We start from the raw sequence: 18,120 nt of genomic DNA, 5'->3' as shown, positions 1-18,120 counted from the left end.
ACCATTGTAAGCACATAGCGCTTGCCTTGGAGGGTTTGTGGGAGTGTGATATAATCAATCTGCCAGGCCTCCCCATATTTATATTTCAGCCATCGTCCTCCATACCAGAGAGGCTTTAACTGCTTGGCTTGCTTGATTGCAGCGTGCGTTTCACATTCATGGATAACCTGTGCAACAGTGCCCATGGGCAAGTTTACCCCTCGATCATGAGTCCATCTATATGTTGCATCTCTTCCTTGATGGCCTGAGGTGTCACGGGCCCACCGAACTATAAATAATTCACCCTCATGTTGCCAGTCCAAATCCACCCGACCCACTTCAGTCTTAGCAGCCTGATCCACCTGCTGGTTGTTTTGATGTTCTTCAGTGGCCTGACTCTTGGGTACGTGAGCATCTACATGATGTACTTTTACAACCAGGTTCTCTACCCAGGCAGCGATATCTTGCCACAATGCGGCAGCCCAGATGGGTTTGCCCATGCGCTGCCAGTTGCTCTGCTTCCATTGCTGCAACCATCCCCACAGGGCATTTGCCACCATCCATGAGTCAGTATAGAGATAAAGGACTGGCCACTTTTCTTGTTCAGCAATATCTAAAGCCAGCTGGATGGCTTTCACCTCTGCAAACTGACTTGACTCCCCTTCTCCTTCAGCAGTTTCTGCAACTTGTCATACAGGACTCCATACAGCAGCTTTCCACCTCCAATGCTTTCCCAGAAGACGACAGGACCCATCAGCGAACAGGGCGTATTGCTTTTAATTTTCTGGCAATTTATTATACAGCGGGGCATCCTCAGCATGTGTCACCTCCTCCTCTGGCAGTGTTCCAAAATCCTTGCCTTCTGGCCAGTCCATGATCACTTCCAAGATTCCTGGGCGACTGGGGATTCCTATGTGAGCCCGTTGTGGTATCAGTGCAACCCACTTACTCCACGTAGCATCAGTTGCATGATGTGTAGAGGGGACCCTCCTTTTGAACATCCAGCCCAGCACCAGCATCAGGGTGCCAGCAGGAGCTGTGCTTCAGTACCAACCACTTCCGAAGCAGCTCAGACTCCTTCATACGCTGCCAATAGCTCTTTCTCAGTTGGAGTATAGCAGGCTTCGGATCCTCTGTACCCCCGACTCCAAAACCCTAGGGGTCGACCTCAAATCTCCCCTGGTGCTTTCTGCCAGAGGCTCCGGGTAGGGCCATTCTCCCCAGCTGCAGTGTACAGCACGTTCTTTACATCTTGCCCTGCCCGGACCGGCCCAAGGGCTACTGCATGAACTAGGACCTGTTCAATTTGTTCAAAGGCTTGTCGTTGCTCAGGGCCCCATTTGAAATCGTTCCTCTTCCTGGTCACTTGATAGAGAGAGCTTACGATCTGACTGTAATTTGGGATATGCATTCTCCAAAAACTGACAATGCCTAAGAAAGCTTGTGTTTCCTTTTTGCTAGTTGGTGGAGACATGGTTGTTATTTTGTCGATCACATCCATTGGGATCTGGTGACATCAATCTTGCCATTTTATTCCTAAGAACTGGATCTCCTGTGCAGGCCCCTTGACCTTAATTTGTTTGATGGCAAAACCAGCCTTCAGAAGGATTTGGACTATTTTCTTCCCTTTCTCAAAAACTTCTTCTGCTGTGTTGCCCCATACGATGATATCATCAATGTACTGCAGGTGTTCCAGAGCCTCACCCTGTTCCAGTGGCGTCTGGCTCAGTCCATGGCAAATGGTGGGGCTGTGTTTCCACTCCTGGGGCAGTCGATTCCAGGTGTACTGGATGCCCCTCCAAGTGAAAGCAAACTGGGGCCTGCACTCTGCTGCCAAAGGGATTGAGAAAAACGCATTAGCGATATCAACTGTGGCATACCACTTGGATGCCTTTGACTCCAGTCTGTATTGAAGTTCTAGCATGTCTGGCACAGCAGCACTCAGGAGCGGCGTGACTTCGTTCAGGCCACAGTACTCTACTGTTAGTCTCCACTCCCCATTAGACTTTCACACGGGCCATATGGGACTGTTAAAGGGTGAGCGAGTCTTGCTGATCACTCCCTGGCTCTCCAGTCAACGAATCAGTTTATGGATGGGAATCAGGGAGTCTCGGTTGGTGCGATATTGCCATCGATGCACTGCTGTGGTAGTGATTGGCACCTGTTGTTCTCTGACCCTCAGCAACCCCACAACAGAAGGGTCCTCCAAGAGACCGGGCAAGGTGGACAGCTGTTTAATTTCCTCCATCTCCAAGGCAGCTATACCAAAAGCCCACCGGTACCCTTTTGGGTCCTTGAAATACCCTCTCCTGAGGTAGTCTATGCCAAGGATGCACGGAGCGTCTGGGCCAGTCACAATGGGGTGCTTCTGCCACTCATTCCCAGTTAGGCTCACTTCAGCTTCCAGTACAGTTAGCTGTTGGGATCCCCCTGTCACTCCAGAAATACAGATGGGTTCTGCCCCTGTATAGCTAGATGGCATTAGGGTACACTGCGCACCAGGGTCCACTAGAGCCTTACACTCCTGTGGGTCTGATGTTCCAGGCCATAAAATCCACAGTCCAGTAAACCCGGTTGTCCCATTCCTCCACCTGGCTGGAGGCAGGGCCCCTCTAGTCCTGGTCATAGTATTCATTGTTCACTTCTTGTAAATGTGAATCAGGAGTCCCTTGATTAAGATCAGAAGTAAAATCAGCCCTTTTACTCTATCTGGGGGACTGCTCACTGGAAACTGCAGCTGCAATTTTCCTGGAAGAACCACCTTTTGTAATAGCTTTTCCTTGCAACTCACGTACCTGTGCCTCTAGGGTCCAGGTAGATTTTCCATCCCACTTCCTCATGTCCCCTCTGTGGTCACACAGGTAAAACCACAGGGTGGCCTGTGGTGTGTACCCCTTATACCCTCTCTTGAGCAGAGGGACGCTTACTTCTAATGGCTGAGATACTGGTCTGTATAGGTGAGGAGAAGGACATATTGTCTTTGAGTTGCTTCAACTCCTGGGACAGTTTTTCAGACAGTTTTTTCCACAGCCGAGATGCAGGCCCATAGGGAGGAAGAGAGACTTTCTTTGTATTGCTGGAGTTGGCCAGCCAGTTCGTCCATCGTCTGTTCCTCTCCATCTTTGCATGCCATTACTTCCAATGAGTTTGCAGGCAACAATGGTGCGCTCCATACAAACTTCTACCACATGGGTCATGTGCACCTGACCTCATCTGGATCTTTGGATAACTGCTCATTGTCCACATCACCATAAATCACCTCCAGTACAGCTAATTCCTTCAGGTACTGGATACCTCTCTCCACTTGTCTGGGTGACATATAACATCTTCCTTGAAGGGATACCCTTCCTTCATGCCTGACAACTGTTGCCTCCAGAGGCTGAGGGCTTGTGCTCCTTTTCCAATTGCTTTTGTCAATGCCCCCTTCCATAGAAAGGGATCCCAGCTGCTTGGCTTCCTTACCCTCTAATTCCAGGCTACTGGCCCTGTTATCCCAGCATCGGAGCAGCCATGTGACAATGTGCTCACCTGGACAATGACTGAAGTCTTTTTGCATATCTTGCAGCTCACTCAGGGATAGGGATCGGGTGGTCGCCATCTCATTTATGGGTTCTGCCTCTTCCTCCTCCTGTTCTCATGATGGCCCTGGTCTATCTTCATCCCTTACTAAATGAGCTGATTTTCTTGTGTATTTTTTCTTGTGTACAGGGGCAACTGATACCGGCATGGGTTGGTTCTCTGGTTTAGCCATGGTGCCTGTCACTGGGGTTGGAGTAACTGCGATGCCTGTCATGGGGGTTCGAATAGCCACAGTGCCTGTCGTTTTGTCATCAGATCCAGAGACCTCCTCTTCCCTTTGAGGATTCTGAATAGTGTTGAACAGGGCTCGATAGGCATGGGCCAGGCCCCAGCACATTGCAGTGATCTGTGTCCCTCTGGAGTTGCCAGAGTGACAACATACTTTTTCCAAATACTATACTAGTTCTTCAGGATTCTGCACTTGTTCAGGGGCGAAGTTCCAAAACACTGGAGGTGCCCACTGTCCTAGGTACTTGCCCATACTATCCCACAAACCCTGCCACTCATAACTATCCAGCCTTAGGGCAGATCTCTGGATGACATTCTTAAATTGCTTACTGACCTTCATCAAAACCGAAGCAATATTCCCCCAAAATACCAATAGATATATCTTAACTACCCAAGGATGTTCAAGATACTGAAAATTTATTGTAATGAAGGAGGAAACATCATAGAAGAAGGTAGCGAAGGTGCTGTTCTTTATTTCCTCCATAAAAAAAACCTCTCAGAGGAAGAAGTATAATTGCTAATTGTCTCCATGAGGTGGTACCCGAAGTACAGTAATGGCTTCAGTACAAAACCCAAATACCAGATGATGCTCCAGGTCAGTGTTTTGATAACAAATCTCCCAGGCAAAACATCACTAATCACTGCAGAGCACAGCAAGCTGCAAAAACCAACACCAATCTTTAACACGTACAGCAAAAAAAGGAACATGGTGCAGATCAGATAAACTAATATCGAGAACAGATGAATCAATATTGTGACCCGCAACTGTTGACAGATTCCTTAATATGCTCTGGTTAATCTGTTGTTATCTCAAACCCTTTGAGCCCCATGCTGGGTGCCAAAAAGGACTCTCATGGTTTAACCCCAGCCAGCAACTAAGCACCACGCAGCCGCTCGCTCGCTCCCCCTGCCCCGGTGGGATGGGGGAGAGAATCGGAAGAATAAGAGTGAGAAAACTCCTGGGTTGAGATAAGAACAGTTTAATAACTGAAATAAAGTAAAATAGTAGTAGTAATAATAACAATATATTACTAGTAGTAATAATAATATACAAAGCAAGTGATGCACAGTGCAATTGCTCACCACCCACTGACCAATGCCCAGACAGTCCCCAAGCAGTGATTGCTGCCCCCCGGCCAACTCCCCGCAGCTTACATACTGAGCATGACGTCATACGGTATGGAATAGCCCTTTGGGCAGTTTGGGTCAGCTGTCCTGGCTGTGCCCCCTCCCAGCTTCTCGCTGGCAGGACATGAGAAGCTGAAGAGTCCGGGACTAGGGTAAGCATTACTTAGCAACAACTAAAACACCAGTGTGTTATCAGCATTCTTCTCATCCTAAATCCAAAACACAGCACTATGCCAGCTACTAGGAAGAAAATTAACTCTATCCCAGCCGAAACCAGGACAATATTTTAGAAATATGCCTGTCTGCTCCAGCTAAAACGCAAGAGACTTGGGTAAAACTAGTGGAAACACTCCAACTAAATTATACAGTATAGTTTTACAATCCTATAAAATACCAATTTTTTGCAAGCCAAAACTATTTGTCATAGAGTATTTGCATTTTAGTCATGTAAAAGACCGACTGTCTGCATAAGTACTATCGTATTGCTCCCTGAAACCACAGTAAAACTTTTTTGTTGTTGTTTTCTTCTTTTTTTAATACTTCAGAAGAATGCACGGCAATTTAAAAAATTGGTTTACTCATGTTGCTAGCATAGGAGTTTATAACAGCTGGGTAATTCTGTACTTTTGATTCATGCTGTAGTATATATGAAAAGGCACAAAAAATTAAATTAGTTTTATAATCTCTGTACAGTCAACACAACTGTGATTAATGTTTTTTCTAAAACTCAGAGTGAGAGCACTGTGAATAACTGTCACAGCACACTCTGCTTATTCAAACCGTAAAAAAGAAAAAAAAAAAGTTTTCCATATCTGAAGAATTCCAAGTAAAATGGGAACACATTACTGGGCAGAAGTGACTGACCTAGCTCACAGGTCTGTCAAGCATTTTAAGTGTCTACAGTCTAAAGCTTCATTATTTTTTGCAGAACAATCTGGCAATGGAGGTAACCCGATTCCCTGGGAATCAAACATTACTTAAAGACAGGTTTCCCCTGTCACGGATATAACATATTCTGAGGAACAAAGTCTCAGGGTATATAGACATCACAGGAGAGGGCAGTCTGTCCTTCATGGGTAAGAGATAAAAATGGAAACCTTCTGCTTTCACAGAGTTTTGAATTTTATTTATTTTTTGAAACTTGGAGGGGAAACATCCTAATGCAACGGCAGCTACAGCAACTTTGTGCAAACAACCTACAAAACACAATGGAATAATCTTCAAGCAACTGGTACGAGGGTTCCTGCAAGCTTCAGGGTCTCTCTTCCCCAGGTCTCTCCCCGTCATGACGGGGCAGAGTTATCCTCGCAGCTGTCAGGAAGACACTGTCAATCCTCATTCCACAGACAGGAAAGCAAGACTGTTGACTTTTTCCAGGGAGATTTAAAGATGGAGAGACTCTGTACGGACTTGCGCCAGGCCACCACCCAAGCAGGTGGTGTGTCTGCCCCACCAAGCTGCCCACTGAAACTCCCCTTCCTTCTCACAGCTGTGCCTGGTAATAAGTATTTGGAGAAGCACTGGGAAAGATGGCCCAGTGCTGACCAAACTTACGCAGGCAGAAACAACGAGGGACTTGCTTAGGATTTTCAGAAAGACTCGATCTATGCAGAAAGTTCAGAAGGGGCAGATGAAAGTCAGCGTCAAGCGCCCTCCTCAGCTTTACAGCCATGCAACCAGAAGTAGCTTGTCCAACTCCTTTCTGAATTAACACTTGACTAAGGAGATGCTCTTCCACGGGTAAAGCCGAAAAGGTGACTACACGTTTGCTACACGCCTGCTGCAGCACAGAACGTTCAAGGGGATATGGGAGGACCTTTGCATCAAAGGCAGTTAGAGCCAAGCCCTGCTGTTACGGGCAGCAGCTGCGCAGCACAGCGAGCGCGGGGAGCCGGCTGCGCTTCCGGCAGCAGGCACCCTGCCATCGCAGGACAGGATGCCTCACTGAAGGCAACTCTCCGGGGGGGGCTTTTCTAACTGCTTCTCCGAGCGGGAGCAACACGTGCACGTACCATCTTGGAAGCTGCTTGCTGTTTTCCTGCTTGCGGGAAAGCAAGCAATCACATTTGGAGGTAACGTATGCCCTGTTACAGAATTCAGGCAGAGCCGGCAGGGCCAACTGTATGCCAGAGCAGCGTGCCGTCTTCCTGCTGGATGTACACAAAAGCACCTCATGGGACAAAGAAAGAAACCCAATATATAGAAATATCTTGTGTTCATCAGGTGCCAGGGCAGCAAACGGAAATTAAAGCTGTTTCCCTCAAGGACGCCTGTGGATTTCCACAGAATTGGGATGTCCATTTCCCTGGTTTTCCCCTGAAATTCCCAGCCAGTATTTCCACCTGAACACTGAAAGCAGAAACAAAAGTTCTCCCTACACCAGTGACACCTGCCAATCACCCTCCCACCCACCCTGCTCCTCACTTCCACAATCCTGCAAAACAAGCAACAGGAACGCCTGGGCTGCTGCCAGGAGACCAAAACTGCAGCACAGGCCCCAGCCACACAGTGCTGAGACTACTGCAGACAGCAGGGTCAGGATTATTGCTCAGACCAACAGCTCTCTGAGGCTGGGGCCATCCTTTTATCCTGCCTTCACTTTCCATACTGCACCTAATGCAATTTGATGCTGCAATAAAAATCAATGCTACTTAACCCCCCTTCCCTGGTCCGATGGGCAGCGGCGAGTAGGGTGCAGAGCCTGTGCTCAGCTGCTGCTGAAGCACAGGTGCTCCACGGCCTCTGTTTTCAGTTATCATTGTTGTGACCTGTGAGGAAAATAAAACCTCTGGCTCTAAATACACGTTTTTGATAATCAAGTTAGCAGCTCCCTCCCCGCCTTTGGTTAAGTCAAAGCACACTTAATTATTGAAATTACCCAGAGGAATATGTCTATCTGGTCCCCTCAATGTGAGACAATTGTACTGAAAGCAATAGAACATTAAACCAACTGTTTCACAACCCCTGCCAAAAGCCACACACCTCCCATCAAATCCATCCGGCACATCCAGAGACTGACTGACGTGTGCTCTCAAACAAAGCAGGGCACTTACAGGGCAAGAACAGAAAAAGGAGAGATGAGGTGAGCTCTACAGTTTCATACAGTGGTGGTGGTGGGTGCCTCCAGCTATACATGCACGCAAGTTTTTCTGAACAGAAAAGATGAGGCTTTTGCTTCACCAACAAAAGAAGCTGTTGAAATAGTTTTGTCAGACACAGCTGATAAGGATAATTATGTGGTGAGAGCTTAGTCATCCATATCACAGTGACAGAAAGGCAGATTCTCTTAAAAATAATGTCAACACCACAAAACTCTAAAGAATATCTAAGTATAAAGCCTTCCAGATTTCAGACATAGCTTAGGTAAGCACTGGGTCTGCGGAGACACAGGCTCCTCAGAGACTCCGCTGGTCCCGTAGCTAACCGCTAGAGGGAGCCCATTTTTCTCCATAAATCTCATTTTCACAATTGTTTTGTATGCACACATTCTGCAGTCATAAATTAACAAAACAATCACAAAGTGTAAAATATGCAAATATCTATGTATATTTTACGTTAAACAGAAATGGAGATACAGAGTTCAGGCATGGCCTCCTCTAACATTGGAGGCACCAACATACTTGCCAGATGGAGGAAAAGGCACAATTCCCTGCGTTATGCCTCAGCAGAAATAGCACTCTAAACCAAGCAGGCTACAAAGGCCGTTCCAGTTTGCCCCTAACAAATTCATTAGCGTAGATGGGTTGATATTGCATTTGGGAGTTCACCATATAGCAGCTAACCTTGAGAAATCCTGTCTGTCTTGAGTAACTACAAACCAAATACAACAACCACCTCAAGAAGTGCTGGAGCAACAGAGCGTCCGCTTTCAATTAAGGGGTAAAGATCTTTCACTGGGAGTGGAGAAGTCCCAGATTTTCTTTTTCATACCACAGATGCAGGTTTGCCCATCTTTGCATTTATGCCTTTCGTACTGCAACTGCCAGAAGTTAAAATGCCTTCCAATACTGGGTTTCATTACCCTCTTCATACTCAGAGAGCCTCGTCAAGCTCCATCCTGTAGACAGACCTGTTCTCTACTTAGCTAACACTCCTCCAAATGGCTCTAACACATACACTTGACAATGTTTTCCTTACAAAAAATAAATTATGCAGCCTAAAAGAACCAAAAGATTAAAAGAATTGTTCTGACTCCTTCAGCTAAGGAAGCAGGGAAGCATACTCATGAGATATGTGACCAGATGAGCAGCAATATGGCCTGGCAAAGCCCAGCTGGCTTTTTTCTGTGCTCTCCTCTTTTTTCACTGTGTTACACCCATCGCCCGTGTCAACAAGCTCAACCCAGCAGCGAGCCAAGTCTAGGAAGGATTAATCTGGGGAATAAACAAACCAAAGCAAAAGCCTAGCCCAAACAGTGAGCAAGGTCCGAGCACATCCACATCAAATCTCAAGTCTTCTCCAGTACATAAGAGAACTATCTCTGCTTGAGACACAGGGGAGAAGTCACCCATCCAACATCAGTAATCCTAAACCACTCCAAGTCAGCAGAGAAAGCTGGCTATCCCCAAAAAAGCGCAATATTTTCTGCTGTAGGCTCACTCTCCTTTGTCACAAACCACGCTGTGAGCCCAAGACAACCAGTGCTTAGTGCAGGCACTAAGAAGTACGCCTAGTGCAGGGCACCTCTCTCCCCCAGTCACCAGAATAGGGGACCCATGATGGGGTGATCGTGTCTGGGTAGCAAGAATGTGAGAAAGTAGGAACTACGTCTTGCTACCTCCAGAAGACTCGAGAGGAAACAGAAGAACTGGACGCTCTCAAACTGTTTGCCTGTATTTTGTAGCAATCACAGAAAAGGGGTGCAGGTCGTCCAGCCGGTGAGCGGGAACACTCTCCAACACACAGTAAAACTTTGCTCAAGTTAGCACATCTTATGGAAGCAAGTGTTGTAACTTTCCCAAACCTGATGGCAGGAGGCATTTTCCCCAGCGTTAGAACCCTTCTTCTAGGCAGATCTTCACCAGAGACTCTGGGTGCACGTCTGTCTGTCAGGATTACTAATATGAGCCGACGCTTCTTTCATGTTTGGGAGTTTTGCCATTGACTTTAAAGTAGTGAGATATAACACCTTGTGTATTCCCTCAACACACTTAATAACAGTACCTGACACCCTTAAAGTGCTTAGACATGTTAAAGGCATTGTACAACATTAGCAAAAAACCAGGAACCCCTCTCTAGGTGTTTCATGAGAAATCTGGTAAGCCAAGAGCCTATCCCTGAATCAGGTGCTTATCTATTAGCCAGCTAATAACTGTGCGACTGCTTCTCTAACTGATCTGTACAGTCATAAGCAGGGACTACCTTCTGCTGAGCTGTGGAGACTTTAGATTACTCATAACCCTCTTAAATCATAACAAAGAATAGAGATTAGAAGGTGTAAAGTGTACAGTAAGTGTTCTAAAACCAACATAAACACAGCCATCTCAGCCTGAATCAGAGCCTGCATCATGGGAGCTTACTAAACTCCTTTTGAAGTCATATTCTGGGGGTGCAAGCAGTGTGTGGTTTGGCTCCTGGTGCCGGCAACACACACCAAGCAGTGCCTGGAGCCAGTTCAAAGCAGACAGGAGCAAGGTCAGCCTAGCATGGCAGCACCACTTCAGGGACAAGGCCATGGGGCTAAGAAATGAGTAGAAAACTTTGCTTCAGGGCAAGCAATGGAAAGAGAAGGAACTGCAAGATCCCCTTGGAGAGGGAGAAAGTAAAGGGCTTTTGCCTCTGGAGGCCTTGGAAATAAGACAAAAACGTGGTTCTTGGTGTAGCTCTTGAACTTCACTGACAACATGGAGAAGGCCACCATCAGGAAACGTCAGCACAGGTCCAACTGGAGCCACCACTGAATCAGCATTTTTTAACTTAGCCAAAAGTTGTCATAGAATCATAAAATCATTTAGGTTAGGAAAGACCTTTAAGATTATCAAGTCCAACCAGTAACCTAGCACTGCCAAGCCCACCACTAAACCATGTCCCTAAGCACCACATCTACACATCTGTTAAATACCTCCAGGGATGGGCACTCAACCACCTCTCTGGGCAGCCTGTTCCAATGCTTGACAACCCCTTCCGTAAAGAAATATTTCCTAATATCCAATCTAAACCTCCCCTGGTGCAACTTGAGCCCATTTCCTCTTGTCCTATTGCTAACTACTTGGGAGAGGAGACCAACACCCACCTCACTACAGCCTCCTTTCAGGTAGTTGTAGAGAGCGATAAGGTCTCCCCTCAGCCTCCTCTTCTCCAGGCTAAACAACCCCAGTTCCCTCAGCCACTCCTCACAAGACCTGTGCTCCAGACACTTCACCAGCTTCGTTGCCCTTCTCTGAACATGCTCCAGCACCTCAATGTCTTCCTTGTATTGAGGGGCCCAAAACTGGACACAGTATTCCAGGTGCGGCCTCACCAGTGCTGAGCACAGGGGGACAATCACCTCCCTGCTCCTGCTGGCCACACTATTCCTGATACAAGCCAGGATGCTGTTGGCCTTCTTGGCCACCTGGGCACACTGCTGCCTCATGTTCAGCCAGCTGTCAACCAACACCCCCAGGTCCTTTTTGGCCAGGCAGCTTTCCAGCCACTCTTCCCCAAGCCTGTAGCGTTGCATGGGGTTGTTGTGACTCATGTGCAGGACCCGGCACTTGGCCTTGTTGAACCTCATACAACTGGCCTCAGCCCATCGATCCAGCCTGTCCAGATCCCTCTGTAGAGCCTTCCTACTCTCCAGCAGGTAAACACTCCCACCCAACTCAGTGTCATCTCCAAACTTACCGAGGGTGCACTCAACCCCTCATCCAGATCATTGATAAAGGTATTAAACAGAACTCGCCCCAATACTGAGCCCTGGGGAACACCACTTGTGACCGGCTGCCAACTGGATTTAACTCCATTCACCCCAACTCTTTGGGCCTGGCCATCCAGCCAGTTTTTTACCCAGCAAAGAGTACGTCCATCCAAGCCATGAACAGCCAGTTTCTCCAGGAGAATGCTGTGGGAAATGGTATCAAAGGCTAAGACTAAAGACTAAAGTCCAGGTAGACAACATCCACAGCCCTTCCCTCATCCACTAAGCAGTTCACCTTGTCACAGAAGGAGATGAGGTTAGTCAAGCATGACCAGCCTTTCATAAACCCATGCTGACTGGGCCCAATCACCTGGATGTCCTGTATGTGCCACGTGATGGCACTCAAGATGGTCTGCTCCATACCCTTGCCTGGCACTGAGGTCAGACTGACAGGCCTGTAGTTCCCTGGGTCTTCCTTCCAGCCCTTCTTGTAGATGGGTGTCACATTTGCTAACCTCCAGTCAGCTGGGACCTCCCTGGTTAGCCAGGGCTCCTGATAAAGGATTGAAAGTGACTTGGTGAGCACTTTCACCAGCTCCCTCGGTGCCCCTGGGAGGATCCCACCTGGCCCCATAGACTTGTGTGCGTCTAAGTGGCGTAGCAGGTCACTAACCATTTCCCCTTGGATTATGGGGGCTTCATTCTGCTCCCCATCCCTGTCTTCCAGCTCAGGGGGCTGGGTACCCCAAGAACAACCGGTCTGACTATTAAAGACGGAGGCAAAGAAGGCATTAAGTACCTCAGCCTTTTCCTTATCCTTTGTCACTATGTTTCCCCCCACAAGCAATAAAGGATGGAGATTCTCCTTAGCCCTCCTTTTGTTGCTAATGTAGTTAAAGAAACATTTTTATTGTTGTTTGTTGATGTGTAGGCATTTACAGGCGTCAATCAGGTGTAACCTGACAAGACCCCCTACATACCAATTACAACTCCCATGGTCAGCAAGCTGAATTAAAGCTGTTGAAATCAGCCTCAAGCGATGATTGAATATTTCCACAAAACATGGAATTATGAACTACACGATCCTGTACTTATTACATGTGGGGATACTGCAGGAGGGTCTCAAGATTCTTCCTTTTGGAGACAACAAAACTGGCATGAGCTTCTGCACTAACCTGCACAACTGCTAAAAAGCATACACAGTACACAACGCTATACTTTATTAGGAACATTTCTGAGGTTAGTGTTAACGTACCTCAATGTTTAAGTTTACTGGGTATATACTACAGCAATAGAAATGGGCAGTCCTGAATATGTCAGTCAGAAGATACACATGATAATTACAAATGAAAATCATTAAGTCCGTTAGCTGTTTTAAATACCAGGCTAATAATATCAGCAGCAGGTTTATGTGTGGGACCTTCTTCCCCCAAGCACTTCTTCATATTACTTTCCATGCGGTATTCCTCAAGTTTTTATAGCATTTATCTACAGAGTTTCCCTGTTTACAGTAACAGCCAGAGATGCTCAGTTTGATACTACAATTTTAACTACTGCTGGTTAAGACTGCCAGCGTACACACTCGTAGCAACAAACAGTAGGCAACAAAACTCCTAGTTGCTAGAAATCTTTGTGTCCTCTGTCACTTTTTGAACCTCAACGATTTGTAGGCACAAGACGCTCTACTCACTGCTAACCTGTGATACGTGATACTTGTAACCGCAGTTCACGTGATCCTGAATGACTGCCCTTGTAGTACTACCCCTGCATACAATGCTGTAGCCATCTCCATGAGTATTTGTAAGTATTCAGTCTTCCAAGAACTTTCCACTTGAAACATGACTGCTAACGTATTCACATGTGTAATAACCAGATGCAAATTTTTAAAAAGCCACTTTCTTGCTCAACTGAATTACTGCTCTATTAATAGCAATGTTCAAATGATTTTGAAATTCCCCACTATTTAACTTCAAGGATCACTCATTTTATTTTGGAAATTTACTCTTGGTTGCAACTTGACAAAGAAAGTATTAATTTGTTCACATTTATGAGACATTTATATGGTTCAGCCCTTTCTATTCTTGGGTCAAATAACGAATTAGTTTCCCTGGAAAACTACACAATGAAATATTCAACATAAGGCTTTCTGTAGCTTAGATGTGAACTACAAACTGCAATTTTACTGGGATGTCCCTGTAGGTTGGCTTTGGCACGTACGCCTGCATGTTTTATGCTTTGTCTGAAGGAGGAAGCTCCCACAAGTGAGGAGAAAGCTCTCAGATATGGGTCACAAGTTGGTGTATCAAAACTTAATGACAATTAAAAAAAAAATACAACACCTCAGCATATTTCTACCAAGCTTTCAGGAAAAGAGGGGGAAAAAAAACCCCAAAACACACCCAAAAAAACCCAACGAACATAAACCAGACCTTGAATATTCTTTGGGATTTCAGTGATTTTCTGCAAAGAGGAGGAAATCAACCAAGATTTGTCCAAAACCAGAATGAAGGGAAGAGGACACACTCGCATGTAGGTTGCTCAGGTTTCCTCTGCGCTTTACCTGCTTGACACAGGGTCATTTTACTCCTGCTTCATTTGTAACAACTGACAAATGCCGTTTAGAGGCTTGTTTCCCATCCAAAAGAAGATTAAGAAAAATCAATTCTTCTCTCTCATAACCTTGTGGCATTTTCCAGCTTCGACACCAAAACCCATTACAGTCCGATTATCCCGATTTCTGAACCCAAACCCTGAAACCGTTTCAGGTTTGCGCTCAAAACAGAAGAAACGAGACAATGAAAACAAGAAAGAGAGAACCACCACCGAGCACTGGGCGCGATCACCCCCTCCCTCACAGCCGCGGCCGCATCGCCGCCGGTGGAGCGGGACCCCTTCCAGCCCGGGCCGTGGCTACGAGGGGTGCTGCGAGGGGAGAGGGGGTGCCCGGCCCTCGGGGGGAGTCTCCCGGCTCCGACTTTTCGCCGCCCACGACCCGAGACCAACTCCGGCGGCGGGGGGGCGGGCGCAGCCCCCGCCCCGCGGCGGCCCCGAGCCCAGCCCGGGGAGCCCCCAGCGCGCAGCGGCCCCGCCGGCTGCCCCGGCCCGGGGGGGACCGCACTTTCGGCCGCCTCCCCGCCGCGCTCCGCGGGACTCACCGGAGATCTCGGCCTGGGGCACGCCGCTGAGGCTGAAGCCCTTGGCCCCATACAGCTGCCGGACCTCGGCGCAGCTCCTCGCCTTGCTGCCGCTGTCACCGCGAGCCGGGGCGGAGGCGACACACAGCAGCCAAAATCCCCACGGGAAGAAACGCATCCTTCTCCGCTGGCCCCGCCACCTGCCGTGCGAAGGGCAAAGCCAAGGTCCCGCAGCGGGGAGGCGGCCGGGGTCCCCGGCGCGGCGCGGTGCGGTGCCGGGCGGCGCGGGGTCCGGGGCGCGGCCCCCCCCCCCGCTCCCCGGGCAGCCCCGGCGGGATGGCGCGCAGCGGGGCGAGGGCGGCAGGCGGGGGAACCCCGCGTCTCAAGGCGCTGCCGCTGCCCGCGGCGTGCGGGGAAGGCGCCGGCGAGTTCGATCCGGACGCCGCCGCGGCGGCTCGGCGGAGGAGGGGGGGGGGGGGGGGCAGCGATCCAAGTTCGGCCGGGCCGGGCCGCTTTAAAGCCCCGGAGCGTGACCGCGTAGAGGGCTTTTGTTCTTAGCGCGGCTGCATCCCCGGGCGGTCCCGCCGCGATGCTGCCGGCTGCGGCGCCGCCGGGCCGGGCGGAACGGGGCGCGGAGCGGGGCGGGGAGCGGGGCTGCTCCCGCGGCGCGGCCGGGCTGGGCTCGGCGGGCCGCTCCGTGCGTGCGCCGGCACCGCTCCACCTGCGCGCCGAGCCGGGCGGCGGGGGAGGCTCCCGAGCGAGGCAGGGCTTCCCCCGCCGGACGTGGCATCACGCCGCCCGGCGCCAATCCCGCGCAGGGCGCAGCCCCCCGCCCCGGGCCCCGGCTCCGCCCCCGCCGCCGCCCCGCGCCCCCGCCGCGGGCGCCGCGCAGCGCCGAGCGCCGCCGGCCCGGCCCGGCCGCAGCCGAGGGGCGGGCGGCAGCAGTGCGGGGCTTCCCCGCGGGGCGGCCCGGGCGGGGAGCTCCGGCCCGGCCCCGGGAGCCGCCTGGGGGCGAGGAGCATCGCCAGCCCGCCTCTGCGACGGGAGGTCCCGGCGGCGGCGGCGGCGGCGGCGCGGACGGCCCCTTCCCGGGCAGGCTTCGAAGCGGGCGTGGAGCCCCCGGCAGCTGGGGCGCTCGGGGGGTCGCACGCCGTCCTTCGGGAAGGACGCGGTGAAAACGGGCCTCAAAGCCGGCTTTGTCTGCGTCGTGGTCCAGGCGCTTAGCCTGAAGACCCCGAGTTTCCCCGAATTCCGTGGGAAAGCAACCACATAGAAGACTTAACTTACAAAACACTTTGCCAGACCGGTGAGTAGAAAGCATCTTAATTGAGAGCCTGGGAGTCCCAGCAAGCTCCTGGGGAGGCTGAAAGTGCCCCTCTTGGAGCAGATGTGGGAGGAGAGGTGGTTTTCAACTGCAGATTCTCCACTTCGGAGTTTAGTTCCTACAGCAGCCTGCCAGCTCCTGAAGCGGGTGCTCTGCAGCTCTGCCAGCTGTGTTTTCGACTGCTTCCCCCAGAACTGAGGCATCTGTGATCACCTGCGTGTCAAGGTAATGCCCGTGTGTCTCCCCCCAAATGAGCTCTCGGGCTTTTGGCCAGTATCTAACACGTTTCACAATGGATAGAAGACCCAAAGATCACTCCTCTGAGTCTTCTGGGAGCAGTTGTTTTCTATGGAAGAAGGAGAGGGAATCTGCCCGTGCCTCAGCTGAAGCACTTGTGAGAGCTTACACCTCACTAGACATCAGAGGCCCCACATAGAAGCCCCACCACCACCACGGTCCCCCCAGAAAAAGCAAAATTTATCAGAGATTGAACCTTTTGGACTAGTCACTCAGACATGCAAAAATATGTGGGAAAGTTGGGTCGTTCATTTTGCTGCTTTGGAACTGCTTGTTCTCCTGAGGAATGAGTAAGAAGTAAGTGACAGCAAAGTAATAGCCCCAGGGAGGGGAAGGATGGCAGTAGGGAAGAGAAAAGTTGTCGCTTTCCTATGTGTCCTGGTTTCGGCTGGGACAGAGTTAATTTTCTTCCTAGTAGCGGGCATAGTGCCTGCCGTGTTTTAGATTTAGTATGAGAATAATTTTGACAACACGCTGATGTTTTAGTTGTTGCTAAGTACTGCTTACCCTAGTCAAGGACTTTTCAGCTTCCCATGCTCTGCCAGGCGCACAAGAAACTGGGAGGGGGCACAGCCAGCATAGTTGATCCAAACTGCCCAAAGGGCTATTCCATACCATAATGGCGTCATGCTCAGTATATAAACTGGGGGGGTTGGCCGGGGAGCAGCAATCGCTGCTCGGGAACTGTCTGGGAATCAGTTGGCAGGTGGTGAGCAATTGCATTGTGCATCACTTGCTTTGTATATTATTATTATCATTATTATATTGTTACTTTATTTCAATTATTAAACTGTTCTTATCTCATCCCAGGAGTGTTTCTCACTCTTACTCCTCCAATTCTCTCCCCCATCCCATCGGGGTAGGGGGAGTGAGCAAGCGGCTGCGTGGTGCTTAGTTGCTGGCTGGGGCTAAACCACGACACTATGAAATCACCTGATGATTTCCAGTGAAATCTTCCTAATTCATCTATGAGATACGACAGAGAAGAGTAAGAGGATCTAACTGCAAAGACAGGGAGAATTTTGTAATGAAGATCGTGGCTAAGACACATCATTGTCACCAAAAGTTAAAAACTGTGAGTCAGATACACCCCATACACCCCAAATCTTAATTCTTTTACACACGACATTGTGCTTTTTGGTCTCTTGCTGCATCTCTCAGTGATGCAGAAGTTAGAAACCCAAGGCTTGCAGATTCCCCAAAACGTGCTACACCTCAGCTCAGAGCCCACTTTGTGGGCTTTCTGGAGCACGGAAATGGGTCTTGTTTCTGGAAATACGTGGGGAAACAAATTACTATGGATGATGTAAAGTCTGACCAACCTTGTTTTTAAAAAGGATCTCTTTTGTAAATGCAAGAGTACTGCACACATAACGGGTTACCAAGTATGTTATGTGGCACAAGGTTATTTTGGCCCTTACTCCTGGCTATTTATTCTAATTTTATAGCCATAACCCTTTCCCCACCCCTGGTTTTGAACATACCACTTGGAGACCTATGTCAGAGATCTCATCTAATTAATCCAACTACAATAACAGCAGAAAACAAGCACCAGAGGAATCCATACAAGAATATATATTGCCAGGACTACAGGAACACCAGGATCTTGGTTC

At 49.3% G+C, this 18,120-nt stretch overlaps 1 protein-coding gene across 1 annotated transcript in view; it reads right to left on the bottom strand.

Annotated features, from left to right (window-relative positions):
* Positions 1–15,064, bottom strand: part of GPC1 (glypican 1) — a 239,105-nt gene extending 224,041 nt beyond the window's left edge. Inside the window, exon 1 of the mRNA XM_075716728.1 lies at positions 14,908–15,064. Within this exon, the coding sequence (XP_075572843.1) occupies positions 14,908–15,064 (157 nt within the window). The remainder of the gene's footprint in view (positions 1–14,907) is intronic.
* Positions 15,065–18,120: the final 3,056 nt, after the last annotated feature.

Source organism: Pelecanus crispus, chromosome 9 (genome assembly GCF_030463565.1).
Source record: "Pelecanus crispus isolate bPelCri1 chromosome 9, bPelCri1.pri, whole genome shotgun sequence".
Taxonomy (NCBI): domain Eukaryota; kingdom Metazoa; phylum Chordata; class Aves; order Pelecaniformes; family Pelecanidae; genus Pelecanus; species Pelecanus crispus.
The sequence above is the reverse complement of the archived record's forward strand: the minus strand, read 5'-3'. Positions and strand labels throughout refer to the sequence as shown.